Here is a 24,707-nt window from a genome sequence, read left to right on the forward strand (position 1 = left end):
TTTGTGACATGAAGCTTTTGGAGCGCCTCTTCCAATATCACCTGCACTCTCTTTGGCTTCGCTCCTCCCACTGCTTCACTGTAAGTAAGTTTTTGAGATGCAGTCATAGCTCTCTGCTGTTCTTGCTCTTGTCTCATTCGTCTAGCTGCAGCGCGTGTCATTCTTTGGTCTCTGACCTCCTCCGTTGGTACTGAAATCTGATCCACTCCTGTAGCTTTCTGGAATTCTCCATCTTTCAACTGCGTAACTCCTTCAGCACCTTGTATACTCTCACTTTGTGGTTGACGTTCACCTTCGCCATTCTTCCTTTTAGATTCCAGAAGTGGTATGGGGCCTGCCTTCAAAATATTGGCATAAAAATCATGTGTCTGTAAAACTGTGAGGAGACGGTATCTCGTGCCTGTGTACATCACCACCATACCTACTGGAATCTCCCATCTGAACTGGATATCCCGTCTTCTTAATTCTTCTGCCAGAAAAGCAAATTCTTTCCTTCTCCTTAAAATTCTTGGAGGGATCTCTTTTAAAATTAGAACTTCTTGCTCTGCAACTGTAAATTTGTTATTATAAAAGGCTTGAATAACCTCATTTCTAATTGCTCTCTTTGTAAAATAAACCACCACATCTCTAGGTAGCTTCCTTTGTATTGCAATCCAGGAATTAACACGAAATATTTTATCTATATCCACCATAACATCTTCTGCTGAGCGCCCCAGAACCTGTTCAAGAGCTTCTGAAACTACCTTTTTCAAATTTTCCTTAGGGTCTTCCTTCAACCCTCTAATTCTCACAGCAAATTCCATCTCTCTATGCTGAACCAATAGTAAATCGTCGTCAATCTTTTCCCTCACTGTTTCAGCATCCATCATTTTGGCATCTAATCTCATATTATTTTGGCTAAGATCTTCCACTTTCTCATCCAGACGTTCAATACAAACAGCCATGCCTTGAAGTGCAAGTAAGATGTCTGCCCTTATTTCTGTATTCTTCTCCTCGATAAGCTCAGCTAATTGCTGAGATTGCTTTTTCAAAGCCTCTTGCAAAACATCCTGCAAATCTTTTATTGTCAAGGCTGGTGCAGGTGCGGGTGCCGGAGGGGGAGGCATTAAAGCCTGTAATGAAGATTGCTGAGCTGGCGAAGCCCCGGCGCTCCTAGGAACTTTAGTTGACTTGGCAGCCATTTTCACCCACTTAATTCTATTGCGCACTTTCACTTTTAAAAGTCTCCAAAAGGTTTATCGAGTTAAAGTTCAAATACTTGCTCTGACAGCATTCTCCTGCACAGCTCTGCCTGCATCCAAGTAATCCAAAGTTCACTCTCGCTGGCAGGGATGGTTTCAGCGTCCTGCTCTGCTCCAAAGCCTTGGAGCAGAGGCGTCCCGGAGTCCGGAGCAAACTCAGGCTGCGGGGGGGTTCAACCCTTCAACCACCAGAGTTTCAACTCTGGCGGTCCGGGGGAGGTCTACCCCTGCCTGGGCGCTCACCCCCTCCTCTTCTCCTGAGGAGCGGGCTTCCGAGCCACCAAACAGCTGATCGTTGCTGTTTTTGGCGGCTCTACGGAGACAGCGGGGCTGACAGCTGAAATGGCTGCCATCAACGGAGCCTTGCCACCCGGACGTCCCCACATATGCAGATCTTAACCGGATCATTTTGTTTAAATACTGTGCTACGTTAAATGTTACTTTCAAGTTCTGACCGGACATAAGATAAGTTATTTTGATATGGGGATTCCAATGGGTCATTCGTTTGCTATATAGACCAAGATACCTGTCTCTCACCCTCTTATACAGACAACAGTCAAATAGGATGTGAGCCAGGTCCTCTACCTCTGCCGCTCCGCAAATGCAGAGACGCTCATTGTACGGTATAGCATGAAATCTCCCATATCTGACCATTGTATCAAGCTGTTCGAATCTCGCTCTCGTAAATATCTCCCTAAGATGTTTTGGGAGTTGTAACTTCAAATAACTGTCCACTTGAAAAGTACATTTGTATTTACTCAGCCATTTCAAGTTACCCACCTTACTAAGGATAGCTATATCAGTTTGTGCTTCTATATCCTTAATTCTTTGGGCAACTCTTTTTTTAGATTGTTCTCCTGTTACACAAGAAACAGGAAGGCCACAGCTTCTTACAAAATTTGTTAGTTTGGTGATCCAGGAGATTTGTGATTGTAGTTTTATTTGCTCTAGTAGGCATAATTTGGGGAGTCTTATCAGTCTCCATTTCATTAACTTTGCACCAGTAGTTATAAGCTCTAATTTTAGATAATGCCTAAATTGTATGAATTCCCAATTCAGCTCTAACTGCTGCAGCAGATGTTCTTGGATCTACACCCAAAATACATCTCAGATGCTGGGACTGTGTTTGTTCTAAAACTGGTTGAATAAAGACCCCAAATTTCTGCTCCATACAAGAGCATTGTTGTAACCGTACCCTTATAAACCTTGAGTAATGGAGCTAGGGACCCTGGGTAACTATGGTTCTTTAGTTTGAACAATAAATTCAAACGGGCTTTTGCTCTAAATGTACTCCGTTGATGATGGCAGGCCCGAGATCCAGTCTTGGAAAAAGTTACTCCCAAATATACAAAGGTATTAACCTGCTCAATTGCTTCACCATCTAATTACCACTTATGTCTCTGATGGTTTCTTCCAAACACCATTATTTTCGATTTGGATTTGCTAATGATTAGGGAGTTATCCTGGCAATAAGAGCTGAATCTTCTTAATAGCCTACATAATCCTACTTGTGAGTATGATAATAAAATCATATCATCAGCATAAAGCAAGCTGTTACAGTAAGTATTTAGGATCATAGGCATGTGTACCATGGTATCCTTCATTAACCCTGGCAAGTCATTGATGTATAAATTAAATAATAATGGGGCCAGGATACACCCTTGCCTTATTCCTTTATTTGTGTGAATCCTGTTAGTCAGGGCCCCATTAACCCCATACCGCACCCTCAAACAGGTACTTGTGTAAAGGGCTTTAATCAAGGCCAGGAGTCTGGGTTCTATTTTAAGAGATGTCAATTTACTCCATAGTACATCTCTATTTACCATATCAAATGCTGCTGTAAGGTCTATAAAAGCAGCAAACAGGGGTCTCCTCTTATAGGCATATTTGGCAATTAGATGGTTCAAGACAAAGCAGTTATCAATAGTAGATCTGTTTTGTCTAAAACCTGCTTGTTCTTCTGTGAGGATGTTGTTTTTCTCTACCCAGATTTCAATTCTGTTCAAAAGGTACCTAGCATATATTTTTGCTACAATGTCAATCAGGCTGATGGGCCTATAATTATTAGGATCCTTTTTATTCCCTTTTTTTATATATGGGGACAACTATTGCCATCTTCCACCCATCTGGTATATGGCAGGTGTTATCTATGTGTGTAAAAAGACCTGCTAATACAGGGCCCCACCAGTTGGGAAATTTCTTAAATAATTCTGCTGGTAAAAAATCCTCGCCTGGGGCTTTATTGCTCTTTAAGCTTTTAATGATGGACTGTATCTCCTTTTCTGAGAATGGTGGCCAAGGGGGGAGAGTTCTAGGATTTACCAAATCACTGTTTAAAAATAATTTCTTTACCGGTTCGGTGGGGGCAAACAAGCACTGATAATAATTCTCCTAGTCCGCAGCAGAGATTGGTATGTCAAATGCAAATCTCCGTTCCTTCAGGATACCTGCTACAGAGTGCCAAAATAATACTGAATTATGACTTCTGGCAGCCAACTCAAGTTCTGACTAGATTGAAATGGCAAAATGTTTTTTCTTTAATGTTATAGTTTTTTTATATTCCCTTCTTGTGTGCAGCATCTTAGCTTGTATATGGGCAGTAGGATTCCTCTGGGCAAGCCTCATGGCTGCCTTCAATTTCTTTTTCTGTTGCTGGCAATCAGAATCAAACCAGCGAGGTCTACTCACTTGGGCTCTTTTTGTAGTAGGTTTAGCTGTTAGGTGTTTCTTCAGTATGTTACAAAGATTGGAGAATGCATTGAAGGCTGACATCCAGTCAGTAGTAGATGACTGTATTGTTCTAGTCCACTTAGTAGCATTCTCTGTTTTAAGGCATTCTAATATTGCCTTAGTATCAACTTTGGCCCAAATTAACCTTTTATTTTAGGTCACCTCTGCCTTTTTGGTGAGCCATCTGTCAGCCATGTTATATGGTCTTAAATCTGAACGGCCTCGCAATGTCACACTTACAGGCTGATGGTCGCTATTGTCGCTAAGGTGTACTGTGACCTCTGAGAAGAGGTCAGCCTTATCTCTAGACACACAAAAGAGATCCAGTACACTACTTGAATTGGCTGAGTGGTATGTATAAGGGTATGTATAATTCTTGTCCTTACCTCCCAAAATTTGGAGATTACCCTTAAAAATTAAGGAGACTAGGAGCAGGCCAGCGGCATTACTTTTAAAGTCTCTCGAGAGCCACTGAGGATGGTTATCAAAGAACTCCCCTGGGATTCCCTTCTTCTGGGCAAGCTCATACAGAGTCTAGTGTTCAGATCTCCTAATAATACCACTATGGACTGAGGGTACAGTATAGATATATCTTCTTAGATAACTTCCAAGCCCATCCAGTATTCCAAATTACAGTGCTGGGATGTGCTTGGAGGAATGTACACATTTACCAATATTAACTCAAACTGGTCATATTCAAATTTGACAGCTAGAAAGCATGGATACTTATCTTCGTTATATAATTTCTCTCCCTGCCATTGCAACTCTTGCTTTATAAGAATGCATAGCCCACCAGAGGGTCTCCCTTTGTTCTTTGTTTTTAGTGCTGGGGAGGCCCATCCCTGAAAGCCTGGCAATTGTACTGGTTCATCCACTTCGGTTAGCCAGGTTTCTTGAAAGGCTATTACATCAAATCTAGAGAGAAAGCTCATTAGTCCACTATCAACCATCCCTTTCCAGCCAGCTATGTTCCAGGTCATCAACTGTATGGGGTTCTCAGAGGCAAGGTGGTCTGACTTAGTTGATTGGCTAGATGGTAGAAATGCCAGATGTCAACTTGACATTGGAGCTGGGTCAATATCATCTATGCTTCCCATATAAACACAGTTGTTGTGAGGTTCGATATTTCTCCTCATGTGTTGCAGAACTTGTTGTTGCTCCTCTATATCTCGGTTGCCAGTGTGCCTCTGCTCTTGCTCCAAGAATGATTTTTTTTCCAATGGGCAGGTACTCTGGCTTAAGTCTATAAATGTAGATTTATGTCCATTTTTGGAGGGGCATGGCTGAGGGTTCATCTTGTGGAAAGATGTTGTGGGAACTTCTAAATCAAATGAGGATGTAAGCTGGATTATGTCCTTAGTGTTTGTCATCTTAGGGGGCACTGTGTGATGAAGCCCTTTGTCTTTCAGTTGTTTCTCAGAGGCTGGGTCAGTCAGTGCAATTACTCCACTCTCAGCCTGTGTGACAACATCTTTTTTTACTGTTGAGGTAAAGGCAGATTGTTGATTAAATATCTTGTCACAAGGTTGCGTGGTTAGTGGAGCCAAATTAAATAGAGGCTTTGCTGTAGATTGAGTTGTTGTCAGTGCCTCTTTTAGGTCATCCAATCTTTGAATGATGTTAACTTGCTCAGGTTCTGGCAATGCACTGAATAGGTCAATCAACATTTCCTCTGGCACATCCTCAGCAGTTCCTGCAGCTGTGGGTAACACAGTTCGTATATTGCTTCTTTGCTTTCTCAGGGTCAGTTCAGTTGCAGCAGCCTCAGGCTTAGTAATGTGAGGGCTGTTGCAGCCTAGATTTAAAGCGACAGTTCCCTCTTGGTGACGCTGTTTCAGGAGTGGGCACACTTTTTCTGAACAAAAGACCCTTATTGGAAATATTGAGAAGATGCTCAGAAAGGGTTTCATTCTGAAGAGCATGGAGGGAATTGTGGGCTGCTTGAACGATAGGAGAATTCTCATACATTGTGTTCTTGCTGGCAGCCACTCTGCATGTAGTAGATCTATCAGAGTGAATTCACAGCGGAGCAGCTGGCTCAGGGACAGCCTAATAGCTTTTCTATTGCTCCAACGCCCTCTATTTACTCTCTTGTCATAAATTTGCAAAGTAACCTGGTTAGTTTGCAGACTGTAGTTATATTGGTCATCTCTTAGACCTTTGCCTGATTGAGTGTTTTCTCTGTAGGTGTTCAAATTTTTGGGAGGAGAACAAGGTCCTTCTCTACTTTCATTTTCTGAGTTAGCCATCCCATGTCTGTCCATGGTTATCCTCCCAAGTCCTTCTACAGTATTTGGGTGCCTCCTAACAAACTTTGCAAAAGATTCTTTCAGGCAGTCGACCTTATTTATGACAATTGACAAGAGATCATATATTGAGTTTACAGTTTGAGCTGTAAGCAAACATTGTCTAGAGAGGAAATCTGTCACATTTTCCCCCTTCAAATTTGCTACATCTCCCTCCTGTGTAAAAAAGGCTGTTGCCAGATTCCAAGGAGGGGAGCCATTCTCCAAGAGGGAGGAGGACAACTCCACACGCTGTCTGCTCTCCAGTTTGGTTTGTAAGTCCCATTCCAATGAGTCACATAAATTAAATTTATCTCATAAGGTGCCTGAGAATGAGTTACTTACTGGAGCAGACTGTCTGTTTGCAATATAATCCTCCATTTTCTGCTGCTTCAAAGGCTTGGATATACTTTCTGCTGCAGAGTGCTGTCTCTTCCTTCTTTTCCCCATTCAGGTTTGTTAAAACAGGTTTAAAAATAAGTTTAAAACTATGGTTTAAAAGTTTAAAATGGGTTAAAATGGGTTTAAAAGTTTAAAATGGGTAGGTTAAAATACAATATTAAAAGAGGTTAAAAAGTTAAAATAAAAATAAAGTAAAATAAAATAAAACTTTTACTTTTGGAGGTGCTCTTTACAGCCTTTGCTGCCTTGGAAACCCTATATCATACATCTACATTCTTGATATTTACAAATTTGAATGTTCTCATATATTTTTACAAGTTCCATCTCAAAAGAAGTGTCCAAAAATGACACCTAACTAGGATTCTTATGTTTTGAAGAATCTCATAATTATGTCCCACTATGACCTGTGGAAAATATTAACTGAATCTTTTATAAAAGATTCCTCCTTCTGTTATGTATTTGAGATAGACAGTGATTAATATTTATATGTTATTTATGTGTAAGGGTGTAGGTCTATACATACGTTGTATATAGTATGGTTTAAATGTGTGTTATGTATGTGTACACTTTGAGAGCAAGCAACTAAATTTCATTCTTAATGTATGCCATTGTGCCCACAGTAAAAAATGACAATAAAGGTTATCTATGTATCTATCTATCTAAAATGGTATGGATAACTGAAAAAAGTCATTGGATATGAATCTGCAGATGCAGTAATGCCATTCTTATTGTCACATTGTACGTCTGTTCATAGTTATCCAATCACGCTCTGTTCATTGTTTCTGTGAGCCATTTCATTTCCTATAGCTCCTTAGAAAATTGAAAAGTCCCCTAGAATTTAGGATCAAGTATAGTTGATTCACAACCAATTTCATCAACTGCATTATTCAGTTCTAAATTCCAGAGTTGGATTTGGAATGCAAAAGGGCTGTCTGCCCAATAATTGGGAACACCATGCAACCTGGGTGTCCTCCTAGACTCGCAGCTCTCCCTGGAAGACCACATAGGAGCTGTGACCAAGGGGGCCTTCTCCCGGGTTCGACTAGTTCGCCAACTACGGCCTTATCTGGACCTGGATTCCTTACGTACAGTCACCCATGCCCTTGTGACCTCTCGCCTAGACTATTGTAACGCTCTCTACATGGGGCTGCCCTTGAGATCCACTCGGAAGCTTCAACTGGTGCAAAGTGCGGCGGCACGGACACTCTTGGGAGCCTCCCGATACTCCCATATCACACCTCTCCTCCGTGCGCTGTACTGGCTTCCGGTTGCCTTCCGTGTGAAGTTCAAGGTGCTAACAATGACATACAAAGCCCTACATGGCATGGGTCCGGACTACCTACGGGAGCACCTTCTGCCAATGTCAGCACCCCACCGTCCTGTGCGCTCCCACAGAGAGGGCCTCCTCAGGGTGCCACCGCTCAAGGAATGTCGGCTGGTGGCCCCCAGGGGGAGGGCATTCTCAGTAGGTGCGCCAGCCCTCTGGAACAGCTTACCAACCGAAATCCGGATGGCCCCTGACCTCCGTACCTTCCGTCGCGACTTAAAAACTTTCCTGTTCCAGCAGTCCGGCCTGGCATGATAGCGTTAATTGGGGTCCCAGTTTGTTTTCATTAGTGTTTCTTATTATTTTTATTGTTCAATCTGTATACATTCCTTCCTCTGTACACCGCCCCGAGTCCCTCGGGAGAAGGGCGGTTTATAAAAACTAATAAATAAATAAATAAATAAATAAATAAATAAATAAATAAATATCCTCAGAAAATTCAGCAGTGAAAATAGTAAGGTTCTACAGTTAGGCAAGAAAATCAAATGCACAGATACAGTATAGGTAATGGCTCAATAGTGGTAATTGTGAAAGGGATCTTGGAGTCCTAGTGAACAGTCAGTTAAATAAGAGTCAGCAGTATGCTGTAGCTCCCAAAAAAACCAATGCATCCTAGGTTGTATTATAACAGAGGGATAGAATCAAGATCACATAAAGTGTTACCACTTTATAATGTCTTGGTAAGACCACACTTGGAATACTGCACCCAGTTTTGATCACCACAATATAAAAAAAGATGTTAGACTCAAGAGTGCAGAGAAGAGCAACAAAGATGATTAGGGGACTGGAGGCTAAAACATACGAAGGTTGATGGAATTGGGTATGTCTAGTTTAATGAAGAGAAAGATGAGGGGTGACATGATAGCAGTGTTCCAATATCTAAGGCGTTGCCACAAAGAAGAGGGAGTCAAGCTATTCTCTAAAGCACCTGAAGGCAGGACAAGAAGCAACGGATGGAAACTAATCAAGGAGAGAAGCAACCTAGAATTAAGGAGAAATTTCCTGGCAGTTAGAACAATTAATCAGTGGAACAACCTGCCTCCAGAAGTTGTGGGTGCTCCAACACTAGAGGTTTTTAAGAAGAGATTGGACAACCATTTGTCTGAAATAGTATAGGGTTTCCTGCCTGAGAAGGGGTTTGAGCTTAAAGACTTCCAAGGTCTCTCTCAACTCTGTTATTCTGTTAAATCTGGATCCATCACCCAATTTAGTTGGTCCTCTTCTCTTGCAGAGGTTGAGTGAGCTTCCAATATGCAAGCCCACCAGTTAGTGATTCAACTACTCTACATGATCTTAGCAAAGTGTGTGGTTGCTTTCCTCCTTCTTTACTTTTCCAGCAAACTATAAAAAACAAAACGAGCTATTATGCAGTTTTGCCTTTATCTTCTTGGTAGTTAAGATAAATTGGCATTTTAATATTGCTTTTAATTTGATAAAACAAAAATTTATTTTGTGTTTTCTTTCACCTAATTAATTATTGTTTGCTTTTGAAAAACTCCAATTCACAAGGTAGTAAGCTTTTGAGTTCAGAACTTCTTAATCAGATAAGTTGTTAAATATAGTAAATGGAGAGGAGTTTTTAAAAAGTAAGAGATACCAAGCCAAATCTGCAGTTTAGGAGGTTGATTTTAGAAATTTAAATTAGGTTATATTGTGATTTTGTTTGTTATAAAAATGTAATGTAACAATGAAAAGCATGATAATATTTCTGGAGAGCTAAAATGCAAAAAAACTTCATTGTGGTCATCAACCAGCAGAAATTATTGCTAATTGAAACTCTGAAGAGATCATTTTGAAAATTTTGCTTGCAGAAAAAGAATTATATAAGTTGCAAGAACTAACCAAGAAGAAACAGCAGTTACTAGAAACACTAGAATCTAATTGGATAGAGCTACAAGAAATTCAAGAACTTGCAGCTACTCAACCAGAGAGTATCAGTGGTATGTGTGATATTCTCTTTACTTTTTTAATCTGTGTGTGTGTGTATGTGTACAAATACATATACATAGACATTTGGAATCATATAATTGAACTCAATGCATGGAACAAAGGTGTTTGACTGCCAATAACCCTTGCTAATATAATTCTTTTATTTAGTACTATAATGTGTTAAAACTATTTCAGTGAGGCCTGTAAAAGTAATCACAGATTAGTCTGGAAGTCATCAGGTTGGAAAGTTTAAATATAAGTTTTAGCCTTTGATAGTCCAAAACTGTAATAATACAAACACACTTCAGATGGATTGGATAAAGTACACTGCATCACATGAAAGATTATAAATTTTAATTAAATGTATTAGAAAAGATTCTATCAGAATCCTTCTAATTTTATGATTTGTTAGGAAACCTGCTCAATTGAAAAAAGCAGCAAAGCTTGGCCAGAGAGAGCCTAAGTCAAGAAATTTTCACTTTGGCTCAGGTATGAATAATATAGTTTAAGAGCAATGCTGTCAGAAAGAGATATATAGGAATTTATTCTAAATTCTCTTAACATTTGCAGCAGAGTAGTGCTGCATTCCATATTCAAGCTAGCTTACATTCTTGAGAATACACCACAAGCAAAGATCCTTCCCTGCAAAAAAATCATTAATGGTTTTAACATCAACTCCACAGTGCAAAATGCTGTACAATTTATTTTTTGTAAATGAATGGAACTTGTAGTGAGATACATGCTCATCATCAGAATCTTGAAATATAGGTAATATTAAAATGATTTTAATGACTACAACTATTTTTATGTTGTATAGAACATAAGCTGAAGGAATTAACCGAGCAAAGAAAACATTTGACCACCGACCTGGAGGCCACTTTAAATGATATACAAAATGTATGTTACCATTATTCAGAAAGAACTACATTTGTACAACCTTCTGGTAAGTACAAATAAAGATTCTAGAAAAAATGGTATTGATTGTACATACTGTTATGTTACTGTAAACCTAGCAATTAGTGTGAATTTTTATTATTCACATAGATCAAATAGTGCATAGTTTTATGCCTAATTTAGTTGTCATTTTCTTTGAACCATAACGTTCTTATTATAATCTCAGTGTATAATTTAAACAAACCTGGAATTAGTGTATATCCTTCTCACTCCATTTTTTATTCTAATTATTATTCTTTGTTTTTCAAAATTTTCTTTTTATAGTAATTTCTTCCTTCTAATGATTTCTCAGAAAAATAGTCAAGTGTTTTAGTATGCCTATGAACTACATTCATATTTGGTGCTGTTTTCAAAATTAAAGCTATTTAGAGTTATATTCAGCTTTGGATGTAAAATATAAATAATTTTATTTTTATAATTCCTAACACCATTTCAAATTATAGTTAATGCTATCATATTTTTTATCTTTAAAGGTTTCAGTTATGTAAACATTGTAGTGTTAATAATCTCTAGTCAATACAATAAATACCATTTTTTCAAAATAATGTAAGTATTGTGTATGTTTCAGAACAATATAACAAACTATTTTTAAAGAAAACAAAACAAAAACAAAAAAGAATTAAATGTCTTGATGCATTGTGTGCAGTTTTAAGGCTTAGCAACCATCCCACTATATGTGAATTTGTCTAAACATGTTTTAATAATTATGATATGAATCTGCCTTGTTGGTTTTTAAGAAATTTTGTATGTTCTGCATTATAATGTTCATTATGTTTATTTTACTCTTAAAAATAATTCACAGTTTAAAAATAATACATAAATTCATGACTTCTAAAATGTTTCTCAAGAAATGAGTAAAAAATATTTCTGCTTGCAGAAAGAAAATTACATGAGCTATTGATGAAGGAGCAACAGTTACTGGAAAAGGTGGAATCAAATGAAAAAGAACTACAGGATGCTCAGGCTCTTGTAACTGTCCAGCCAGGCAGTATCAGTGGTATATATCTGTGTTTTTGTATTATGTGAACAACAATATTAAACATTTAGGAATATAATAATCTTTATATTAGTTGGACCAGTGATACATCTGCCTATCTGTCTCAGTATTACAGATATTGGTTGTAATGGTATCATTTCAAGAGGGGTGGGGTTTTGGTCCATGGAAATACAAGAAACTGAACAAAGGCACTTCACAGTAATGGTTTATTGTCTTGATTTGGTAACTGGGAATGAGAATCTGTGAGTTGGGAGATGCAAAGAGTTATATATTGAGGAGGAAAACATTGGGTTTCTTAAGCCTGCTTATGTACGGACAATATTTGTACCTCATTTACTGTTTCTAACTGCATTTTCAGCATTCAGGAAATAGGCAAACAAAAATTAATGTGGATAATGGTAAAGCTTTTAAGTAGCTTTAACTAATGCCTTTAATGTCTAAAGAAACAGATTCCCCCCTTCCACATGCTGTGCTGCCTCAATTTGGGGGGGAGGGTTTATCCTGGGAAGGATGAGTGAAAAAAGAAGTATATGTCAAAAATATATATTTCAGCAGGGTTACCCAAAATGGAAAGTCATTCCAACTGCTCAGCTAAAGCAAGTAGGCACCTATATACAGGAAGATGCCAGAGGCAGATCATTTTAGTGACAAAGACAAAGGCATTAATTCAATATACACAAGAGAAGATAGTAAACCACTTCTGTATTCTTATAAAAAACACCACATGAGTAAAAAATATCAAATGATTGATGATATAATGCCAGATATGGGTCTTTCAGGTTGGTTTACACTCAAAATGCTACTGATGAAGAGGTGCGGATCTTTCAGAGAACTAATGTTGTTTACAATGAGGACATTAAAACTTTTGTGACATTTAGTTGCTGATATTGTCATATAGGAAAAAAAATCCAAAACTGCAAGGACAGAATTACAATAGAAACACGGAACAAAAGAAGCATGAATGCAGGGAAGCTGAACACAGTTGAGAAAGATGAAATGAAATTACCACCCCCTCCCCCACCCTGCTATGCTTCCTCATTGTGGCAGAAGGGGCAATCAGCATGTCAACATATTTAACACACAGAAAAGTGTGTTTTCTTCAGAATTAATACAGGATCATTTACAAAAAGACTGAATAAAGGAGAGTCTAAGACACAGTGCTGTTTGCCCTCTTCTCCTATTCGGAATGGCATATATCAGATGGCCTCTTGGGGAGAATCTAAATTGCATTGGAACATTCCTGGCTAGATGAATGAACCTTTACTGTCAAAGTACTACCATGTATACATTGAGATTGGCTGAGCCAATTAAAAAATTAATGATCAAATTAATGATATTTTTAAGATATCCAGAAAAATTACAAGAAAATGTATTATTAAGATAGCAATATTCAAATGTTGAAAAGGTTGAAGGAAGACTGAAAAATTATATTGAAAACCTTTACAAATAAGATTCTACAATGTCAGAAACATTTAGAAAGAAAAAAATATTTAGTAACTAACTTCACTTGTAAGAGAGGTTATAACCTTTCAAACAGATGAAGTAACCACTGAACTAAAAGCAAATATCATTCATTTATATATATTTGATACAAATTGTGATAAAGTATAATAGACTGATTTCAAAGTATATTATTTTTATGAAGTTATATATAATATTTCTAGATTATAAACTACAGGAATTAACTAAGCAAAGAAGATCTCTCATTGCAAATCTAGAGACAATTACACATGAAATACAAAAACTTACTTCTGGAGATGATTCTATTGTGCATCCTGATGGTAAGTAGAAAATAAATTATATTGTGAATTTTATACACTGCTTCTGAATTGAAACTCTGATCATTTGGGAATAACATACACACCATCTAGATGAAAAAGATGAAAAACCAAGTGATATAGAATTGTTTTTCCCTCTCTTGATGAAACCGCATTGATTTAATTCCTTGACCATGTCCAAGAGCATTTTGTCTTTTCTCATTAAAACAAATAGTAATTGGAAACTGTACTCATCCTTTTCTCCCTTTTCACCTCAATATTTAACTTGCTTCTAAAGGTAATTCTGCATAGGGAAATGGCTATTAACTATTAACAGAGCTCTACCACCCCGCCCCGCCCCCCCATGCATCCTGTTCCTTCCCTACCTATTTTTTAATTTATATTGCTGTATTTTCATTATTTGTATTGTTTTTTTTACTATTGTTATAGTTACATTTCTTACAATTTTATGTTGTACTGTTGTAAGCCTCCTAGGATAGCCCCATGGTGAGATAGTGGCAAGCAAGCAAGCAAACAAACAAACAAACAAATATTTTGTGATTTAAAAAGCCTATTGTTTATTTTCAAACTCTTTTCCTTTTTTGCTTTTGCTCTGTTTAACAATAGCAGAAACTGAGAAGAAAGCAGGAAACAAGCTTAACAAGTCAATAAAAATATTGAAATAATAATAATGTAATTGAAAGTTATTGACTCAGAGAGCTATGTGATCTCCTACATTGGGACTTTTCCCAATAAGCAGTGTGAAGAATCTGAAGACATATATATTGTTATATATATTTATTGTTAAAAGATCAACCTTTCGTTGGCTAACTGCCAACGTTGTCAGGATATAAAACGCTGGGGTGGGGAAATCACATTTATACTGTCAGTGTTTCCGTGCTTCGTTCATAGAACACGTCACTGGTCTGTTCGTTGCGGCCGGCCATATTCCTTTGAACCACTTTGCATCCGTTTTTGGGGAATGCAGTTGTCCCTGGGTGTCTGTTGTCAAAAGTAGATTGTTATCCGTTATGTATGTCATAGCCATAGCCCTGGTCATTGCCCGTGTTCTTATACCAGAGGCTCTAGGTGGTTGTTTCTCTTCTTCCCTGTGTTCTATAATACAGGGTGTGGTTGTGCAGTTTCGATTTTGATTCAATGAAGTGCTCTGTGAGTGCTTGCGCTGTTTGCATCCATATCGTGCGCGTCGTTCCTCTTCCCAATTCCTTAGTGGCTGGTATGCAGCGGGGAGGTCTAAGTGCCGGTTGATGGAGGAGTGGTTTGAAAACCAGGCTTCCTTGAACAAACGGCCGCCTTTAGTGTTATCGCTTGCAATTGCTTCGGTCCCTGTTAGATTGAGGACGTGGTTATGTGTGGCCATGTGTGCCCACACCTGTGAATGCTGTGCTTGTCTTCTAATAGCAAGCTTCTGTTCGTGCACTCTGGTCCTCAGTCATTTTGCCATCTCCCCAATGTAGTTGCAATTGCAATTTTGGCATGACATACCCGACCAAGGATTTTTCCTCATTGGGGAGTGGGTCTTTAGAGCGCATGACACAAGCTCATAGAATCCGATAAGGTCTGTGGGTAACACTGACCTTGTGAGGGGCCAATATATGTGCTGTGGCCTCGGATACACCATGGATATAAGGCAGTGTTATCCGTGATGTTAAGGCGTTTTCACGTTGATGGCAAGTAGGTTCACCTGGCCTGCTGTATTGCCTAATAAAATTAGGTGGAAATCCATTGTTCCTGCAGACATGGTAAAGGCGACGTCTTTCTTCCCTTTTTGCCTTGTTTGTGCTGCAATGTGTGTCTACACGTCTAAAGAGGGTCCTGATACAGCTGGCCTTGTGGGTTATGGGGTGATTACTTTCGTAGTGAAGTATCCTGTCCTTATGGGTGGATTTATGGTAAACCATTGCAGCACAAACAAGGCAAAAAGGGAAGAAAGACGTCGCCTTTACTGTGTCTGCAGGAACAACGTGTATCCACCTAATTCCCCAAAAACGGATGCGATGTGAAGCGGTTCAAAGGAATACGGCCGGCCGTAACGAACAGACTGGTGATGCGTTCTATGAGCGGAGTGTTTTAGTTTTCTTATTCTATCCCAGTGTTCATTTGAGAGAGAGAGAGCGCAAAGGAATAAACCCCCTTTTCCACTCATCTCTATTGCCAGCTTAATACAATGAAGGAGACTAGTTGTCCCTGAACATAAGCTATCCTGTGGTCAGTTCTTAGCCAGCCACGTTCTTCTTCTACCAGATCTATCAGGGGAACTCATGGATTATGCTTGCTGGTGATAAGATCATGTCAAGCCACCAGATGTCAGCAAAGCATAACAATTGGTTTCCTCAGAGTCAGAATACAGAACATTCTCTTAACCTTTGCCTTTTGCAACTGTGCTTTCTGAGAAATTCATATCTTGCAAAACCTTGTACAAGAAAGCCCCTCTCTACTTCTAAGAAGAATAGTGGGTTTTTTTATTATGTTGCTTTTGTCTTCCCCCTGATGAAATGCAAAAATATCCATTGGAATATTCTCTTATTATTTATAAAAATGACTCTGAATTTGAGAATGGTTGTGTGTTAGTGAATTATCATTAAAAACTTTTCTGAAGTTTTGTTCCAAAGGAGGTTCATCACTTGAGAATAATTTGATATGGATCATCGATTGATCATTTAAAGTAGATAGAAATTCTCCCAGTAGTACTAAATCAGATGAACACTTTATGGTAAATCTGTTAAAAGACTCATGTTATTTTCCCAAAGCTTCTATAATCTTTTGCTAGGAGAAATCTTTGAACCTCTCATTTTTTCTGAATAAGGATTCCCAAGCCAAGAGGTTGGAAAGGGTTAAAGGGACTTTGTTACAGATTAATTTCTTATTGTACACGATTGTATCACAATTATGCTATTATCAATGTGTTTTTCTGTAATCTCTGAGTTTAGCTGTCTCTCAATAATAGCTATTTCCACAGCAATATTTGGAACTTTGGAGGTCCTCTTATCTCTGGTATTGGTAATATCTCTCTAAGAGTGATAGGGATGAAAAGATGATCCATATGGTGCGTTATTTTACTTTCCATTTTCTTTTGTGTCACTCCCCTGGTCACCAGAGTTTACTGGAGATACATCCCTGGACAAAAAAGTTGATAATTTTTACTGCTTTTGAGATTTAATGTATATATGATCATCTTCAATTACTGGGCATAACTCTTCTTTTTTGTAGATATCTCTAGCTAAGACAATTGTTTTGACACCTGAGTCCTTCATCAGCTCAGTTTATGAACAGCTTTCAGTAAGAGCTTAGAGAAGCACTACAAAGAGGACTATTACTTAAAAATATAGGTTGAAATGGCAAATTCTCGCTTTGTAATATTCCTGGAACACACTCTAATTTAAACAGTAAATTTCAGAATCTTCGTATTTATGTTCGGTTGTAATCTTCAAATTGAATGTTAAAGCCCACATATTGTGGTGTAATCTTCAGATACTGTAGTACTGCAATTAGCTTTATTTCCAAGAGTTCTAGATAATTTACAAGGCTTTCTATTTGTATTTATTCTGCCTTCCTTCTGAACAACCCAAAATAAAGTTGCATATATAATTAGCTTTAGATGTTTGCTCCAAAAGCGGATAAACTCAATAGTTCATGTAAACTCCAGCTGTCTCATCCTTCACATACTCTGGAAATCCAAGAGCTGCTTTAATATTTAATGCAACTTCAAAAGTAATAATAACTTTAATGTGTTTTTTGAAATATTAACATGTTACAGAAAGAGAATTATATGAATTATCTGGAAAAAGAGAAGAAATATTGGCAAAGCTTGAATCTGTTCAGAAAGAACTAGATGAAGCTGCAGCTTCTGTGGCTTCCGAGCCACGCAGTGTCATTGGTATGTATTAATTCAAATGTTACTTCTTTATTTTTTTTTAAAAAAAGCCAGCTTCTTTTAATTATTTCCCACTATTGAATAAAATTTTGATGCAAAACAATATTTAAAGAAGGCAGTAAGAACTGAAGTTTTATTCCAAATTCAAGGAGATCTAAGTATCAATAAAAGAGAATATTTGCAGCTCAGAGTTGAACTGAGAGGCTGAACAGAACTGATGATGTTACCTAGTTTGGGTAATGAAATGCAAGAAAACAACCAAACTCAGAGATCTAACATTTTTTAAACAATTGGAGGTTTGAAAAAATTAAAATCAAATGGAAGCTTATGTAGGGCTAAATCAAGAACTGTATACTGCACTTTTAAACATCAGGGTAAATATGTTGTTGTTGTTGTTAACTGCGAAGTCGTGTCCAACCCATCACGACCCCATGGACAACATTCCTCCAGGCCTTTCTGTCCTCTACCATCTTCTGGAGTCCATTTAAGCTCACGCCTACTGCTTCAGTGACTCCATCCAGCCACCTCATTCTCTGTCGTCCCCTTCTTCTATTGCCCTCAATCTTTCCCAGCATTAGGTTCTTCTCTAGTGAGTCCTTCCTTCTCATTAGGTGGCCAAAGTTTTTGAGTTTCAACTTCAGGATCTGGCCTTCTAAAGAGCAGTCAGGGTTGATCTCCTCTAGGACTGACTGGTTTGATCGTCTTGCAGTCCAAGGGACTCCCAGGAGTCTTCTCCAGCACCATAGTTCAAAGGCCTCAATTCTTTGATGCTCAGCCTTTTTTATGGTCCAACTTTCACAGCCATACATTGCAACTGGGAAGACCATAGCCTTGACTATACGCACTTTTGTTGACAGGGTGATGTGTCTGCTTTTTAGTGTGTTGTCTAGATTTGCCATGGCTTTCCTCCCCAGGAGCCAAGCGTCTTTTAATTTCTTGGATACAATCCCCATCTGCAGTAATCTTGGAGCCCAGGAAAATCCAAACTGTCACTACCTCCATTTCTTCTCCATCTATTTGCCAGGAATTGAGAGGGCCGGATGCCATGATCTTGGTTTTCTTAATGTTAAGTTTCAACCCAACTTTTGCACTCTCCTTCTTCACCCACAAAAAGAGGTTCTTTAGTTCTTCTTCACTTTCTACCATTAGTGTGGTATCATCTGCATATCTTAAGTTATTTATATTTCTCCTGGCAATCTTAATTCCAACTTTTGATTCATCTAGCCCTGCCTTTCTCATGATGTGCTCTGCATATACCGGTAAGTTAAATAGGCAGGGCGAGAGTATACAGCCTTGCTGGACTCCTTTCCCAATTTTGAACTAATCAGTGGTTCTGTGTCCACTTCTCACTGTTGCTTCTTGACCCGCATATAGGTTTCTCAAGAGACAAATAAGATGGTCTGGTACTCCCATCTCTTTAAGAACTTGCCAAAAAGTTTGTTGTGATCCACACAATCAAAGCCTTTAGCATAGTCAATGAAGCAGAAGTAATTTTTTTCTGGAACTCCCTAGCTTTCTCCATAATCCAGCGTATGTTGGCAATTTGATCTCTAGTTCCTCTGTCTCTTCAAAATCCTGCCTGTACTTCTGGTAGTTCTCGATCCACATACTGCTGGAGTCTAGCTTGTAGGATTTTAAGCATAACTTTACTAGCATGTGAAACGAGTGCAATGGTGCGATAGTTTGAACATTCTTTGGCACTGCCTTTCTTTGCAATTGGAATGTAAACTGATCTTTTCCAATCCTGTGGCCACTGTGGCACATTTTCCAAATTTGCTGGCAAATTGAGTGTAGCACTTTTACTGCATTGTCTTTTAAGATTTTGAATATCTCAGCTGGAATACTGTCACTTTCACTAACTTTGTTGTTGCTCAGCTTTTCTAAGGCCCACTTCACATTCTAGGATATCTGGCTCGAGGTCAGTGACCACCTCATCGTGGTTATCTGGGACGTTAAGCTCGTTCTTGTATAGTTCTTTAGTGTAATTTTGCCACCTCTTCTTAATCTCTTCTGCCTCTGTTAAGTCCCTGCCATTTTGGTCCTTTATCATGCCCATTTTTGCATTCAACGTTCCCTTCATCTCTCCAATTTTCTTGAAGAGATCTCTGGTCCTCCCTGTTCTATTGTTTTCTTCTATTTCTTTGCACTGTTCATTTAAGAAGGCATTGTTATCTCTTCTAGCTATTCTCTGGAATTCTACATTCAGTTGGGTGTATCTTTTTCTCCCTTGTCTTTGCCTTCCCTCCTTTCCTCAGCTATTTGCAAAGTTTCCTGAGACAGCCATTTTGCTTTCTTGCATTTCTTTTTCTTTGGGATGGTTTTAGTTGCTACCTTCTGTAAAATGTTGAGAACCTCTCAATAGTTCTTCAGGCACTCTGTCTATCAGATCTAATTCCTTAAATCTATTTGTCACCTCTACTATATATTCAACAGGAATATGATTTAATTCATACCTGAGTGGCCTAGTGCTTTTCCCTACTTTCTTCAGTTTAAGCCTAAACTTTGCAATGAGAAGCTCATTGTCTAAGCCACAGTCATATTGTCTTGACAAAATTCTATCAGCCTGTGCCCTGCTTCATTTTGTACTCCAAGGCCAAACTTGCCTGTTATTCTGGTTATCTTTTGGCTTCCTACTTTAGCATTCCAATTCCCCATGATGATAAGGACATCATTTTTTGGTATTAGTTCTATAAGGTGTTGTCGGGCTTCATAAAACCAGTCAATTTCATCCTCTTCAGCCCCAGTGGTTGGGGCATAGACTTGGACTACTTTGATACTGAATGGTTTGCCTTGGATTTGAACTGAGATCATTCTGTCATTTTGGGGATTGTATCCCAGTATTGCTTTTCCTACTCTTTTATTGACTATGAAGGCTACTCCATTTCTTCTGAGGGATTCTTGCCCGCAGTAGTATACCTGATGGTCATCTGAATTAAATTCACCCATTCCTGTCCATTTTAGTTTGCTGATTCCTAAGATGTCGATGTTCAGTCTTGTCATCTCTTGTTTGACCACGTCCAGCTTTCCTTGATTCATGGATCTTACATTCCAGGTTCCTATGGAGAAAAAGTCTTTACAGCATCGGACTTTCCTTTCACCACCAGATATATTCACAGCTGAGTGTCCTTTTGGCTTTGGCCCAGTCACTTCATTCTTTCTGGCACTACTAGTACTAGCCCTCTGCTCTTCCCCAGTAGCATATTAGACATCTTCCGACCTGAGGGGCTCATCTTCCAGCGTCATATTGTTTTGCCTTTTGGTATTGTCCATAGGGTTTTCATGGTAAAGATACTGGAGTGGGTTGCCATTTCCTTCTCCAGTGGATCACATTTTGGCAGAACTCTCTGCTATGACCTTTCCGTATTGGATGGCCCTGCACGGCATAGCTCATAGCTTCATTGAATTACGCAAGCCCCTTCGCCACGACAAGGCAGTAATCCATGAAGGGGCAGGGTAAAATTTTCCCTAAAATGAGGGAAAAAATTATTTGATCCCCTACTGATGTTGTACATTTGCCTGCTGACAAAGATATGATCAGTCTCTAATTTTAATGGTACATTTATTTTAACAGTGAGAGACAGAATAAGAACAACAACAACAAATAATTAGAAAAACACATTTAATGAGTGAAATAAGTATTTGATCCCCTATCAATCAGCAAGATTTCTGGTTCCCAAGTCTTTTATACAGGTAATGAGCTCTTAATCTCACCTTGTTACCTGTATTCACAGAAGCAATCAATCAATCAATCTGATTCCAAACTCCCCACCATGGCGAAAACCAAAGAGCTGTCCAAGGATGTCAGGGACAAGATTGTAGACCTACACAAGGCTGGAATGGGCTACAAGACTATCGCCAAGCAGTTTAGTGAGAAGGTGACAACAGTTGGTGCAATTATCCACAAATGGAAGAAGCACAAAGTAACTGTCAGTCTCCCTCAGTCTGGGGCTCTATGCACCTCGTGGAATTTCAATGATTATGAAAACGGTGAGGAATCAGCCCAAATCTACACAGGAAGGTCGTGTCAATGATCTCAAGGGAGTGGGACCATAGCCACCAAGAAAACAATCCTGCAGTGCCACAAGGTCCCTCTCCTCAAAAAGGCACATGTACAGGCCTGTCTGAAGGTTGCCAATGAAGATCTGAATGATTCAGAGGAGAACTGGGTGAAAGTGTTTGGTGAGATGAGACCAAAATCGAGCTCTTTGGCATCAACTCAACTTACCGTGTTTGGAGGAGGAGGAATACTGCCTATGACCCCAGGAAACACCATCCCCACTGTCAGACATGGAGGTTGAAACATTATACTTTAGGGGTGTTTTTCTGCTAAGGGGACAGGACAACTTCACCACCTCAAAGGGACGATGGACGGGGTCATGTACTGTCAAAACTTGGGTAAGAGCCTCTTCCCTCATCCAGGGCATTGAAAATGGGTCGTGGATGGGTATTCCAGCATGACAATGACCCAAAACACATGGCCAAGGCAACAAAGGAGTGGCTCAGAAAGAAGCACATTAAGGTCCTGGAGGGGCTAGCCTGTCTTTAATCCCATAGAAACTCTGTGGAGAGAGCTGAAGGTTCGAGTTGCCAAACATCAGCCTTGAAACTCTAATGACTTGGAGAGGATCTGCAAAGAGGAGTGGGACAAAAATTCTCCTGAGATGTGTGCAAACCTGGTGGCCAGCTACAAGAAATGTCTGACCCCTGTGATTGCCAACAAGGGTTTTGCCATGTTTTGTGAAGGGGTCAAAGACTTATTTTACTCATTAAAATGCAAATTAATTTGTAAATTTTTGACATGTGTTTTTCTGGATATTTTTGTTGTTATTCTGTCTCTCGCTGTTAAAATAAACCTACCATTAAAATTTTAAGCTGTGCATTTCTTTGTCAGTGTGCAAACGTACAAAATCAGCAGGGGATCAAATATTTTTCCCCCTCACTGTATGAGATAAGGCAACAATATTTGGCTTGTTTAGAAATTAAATAATGCAGAACATTATTATTATTGTGCAGTACTTACCATATATAGTTCTCAAATGAGAACTATAGAGTGACAAATACTGTAAATATTATGAATAGAAATACAGAAACTTAAGTTACCCAGAATCACTTGATTGAGTTTCATAGTTATAGAAATGTAATGAATGAATGAATAGAGCAATTAACCACAGCATAGTGTTTACTGCAGCTTTTTCAACATATATGTCATTATTGATCTGATTTTTATAGAGCATACATTATATAAACTTTCTGACGAAAAAAGACTTTTGATTGAAGAATTAGGGCAAACTACCATTAATCTACTAAAAGCAAAGAGTATTGCTTCAGAAAGAGACATAATTGGAAAACCTATTGGTAAGTACAGATTAAATGAATCTGTTTAAAGAAAGCATTAACTTTAGGCATTTGTTCACTTTCACATATTGTGCCACCTTGACATTGAAAGAGGCCATAAATCAGTCATTTTATGGTCATGAAAATCTGTTTTTTCCCCTTAATTTTTGGTTTTCAGTTTAAATGGAGCTGTATAATGGAGTTGTAAAACAAATGCAAGGCAAGAAATAGTGACACTGTAATGAAGGTATCTGAAAATATTAGATACTTTCATTACAGCATCGTTATTTCTTGCATTTCTTTTAACAAAAAATATTTGCCACTTGAAATGATCTATGTGTAATTTTTAATGATAAGATATAATTATGCTTTGAACTGTTTTCACGGAATAATTTTAAAACTATTTTTATCTGAAGAAAAGGAATTATATGATCTATTAGTAAAGAAGAAAGAATTGCAAGAAAAGTTGAAGTCCAATGAGAAGGAGACAGATGAAGCTCGGATTCTTTCATCCATCCATCCAGGCATTATCAGTGGTAAGGTCGCTATATTGCCTCATAATTTAAAAACTTGAACAGGAATTATTACTAATATTATTATATTATCTATCCATCCATTCATATACTGATTTTTCCTTCCAAAGGAAGCCAGGGGAGTGTACAAAAACTAAATATATAAAATTATCTTCCATAAAAAGCATTTTGTTAACTTAGATGAAAATTAAAAAGTCCTATAAAATAACAATAGGGTTGCAATAATTAAAAGACCTCTTGTTCTTACCAGAGTTATGAGCCTGAAAATGCCCAGGGAATAACTTTATCTTCAAATGAGATTTAAAACTATATAGTATGGATAGCAATGGTAGATATTTTGAAAGAGGAATCCCTAATAAGGAAACTGGTAGTAAAAAATCTGTGACAAAAATTTATACCTTTTATGCATATACAAGAATTTCTTGGTTTCTGGTTCCTGTTTTTCAGCGGAGCAGTCGGAAGATTCGGAATGCCGAACCCTTCGGTTGAAATTTCTTTTTGTTGGGGACCCTAAGGGGCCAGAACCCACCCTGAAGGGGTGGAATGAAGGAAGGAAATCCCAGGGACTTAGGAGAGACGGTGGTCTCTCCGAACAGTCCAGGAGAATCCTCCCAGAAACCCAACAAAAGAAAAGGCTGGCTAACTTCATGTCCAGCCACAGCTGAAAACAACGAAAGCCATAAGCTTTTAAACTAAGTGGATCTTAAACAGCATGCTTGAATCTGTGTAAGAATATTGATTTTCTCTATCCTACCTATTTTCCTGAAGAAGAAAGTCCCAAAAGTAAGAGATCTCCAGAAAAAAAAGGCGGGGATTTTACTCCCTCCTTTTGGTTACCGAAAGCGGCGAAACTTACCCTTTAGAGAGAGAAAAAAAACACTAGAAAGATCTGAAAAAATGAGCAAACGCTGACACCTACTGGTGGGTGAGGATTTTTTTTTCTCTGACCCTCAAAGTTTTTTAAAAATGCAGCTGTGTAAACAAAGTGAGAGTAACAAATCTGAAGCAATGAATACTTTACAAAAGGAAACATGATAAGTGGCAACAATTTCAAAGGACAATGATTTTAAACCACAAAGAAATACAGAACTACCTTGAGAGTATGAATCAACTTATCTCCAACTTAATTTCACTCCAAAAAATTTCCCAGGAAAATACAGTAGAGATAACTGAACATAATTCTGAGGATAGAGACTTAAAGATGGAACCATATAAAATAAAAAATCATGATTTAATTCAAATGGGAAATATTTCAGCACATCCAAGCAACTTTGAAGGAAAAAAATGAGAAAAAATATTTTACAGGGAAACGAATGATGCAGC

At 38.4% G+C, this 24,707-nt stretch overlaps 1 protein-coding gene across 1 annotated transcript in view; it reads left to right on the top strand.

Moving 5' to 3' along the window:
- CCDC7 (coiled-coil domain containing 7) overlaps positions 1-24,707 on the top strand; it is a 317,972-nt gene that overhangs the window by 160,343 nt on the left and 132,922 nt on the right. Inside the window, 7 exon segments of the mRNA XM_081343017.1 lie at positions 9,797-9,925; positions 10,732-10,857; positions 11,746-11,865; positions 13,530-13,646; positions 17,401-17,520; positions 22,747-22,872; positions 23,268-23,387. Coding sequence (XP_081199143.1) covers positions 9,797-9,925; positions 10,732-10,857; positions 11,746-11,865; positions 13,530-13,646; positions 17,401-17,520; positions 22,747-22,872; positions 23,268-23,387 — 858 coding nt within the window.

Source organism: Vipera berus (assembly GCF_964194415.1).
Source record: "Vipera berus genome assembly, chromosome: Z".
NCBI classification, from domain to species: Eukaryota; Metazoa; Chordata; class Lepidosauria; order Squamata; family Viperidae; genus Vipera; species Vipera berus.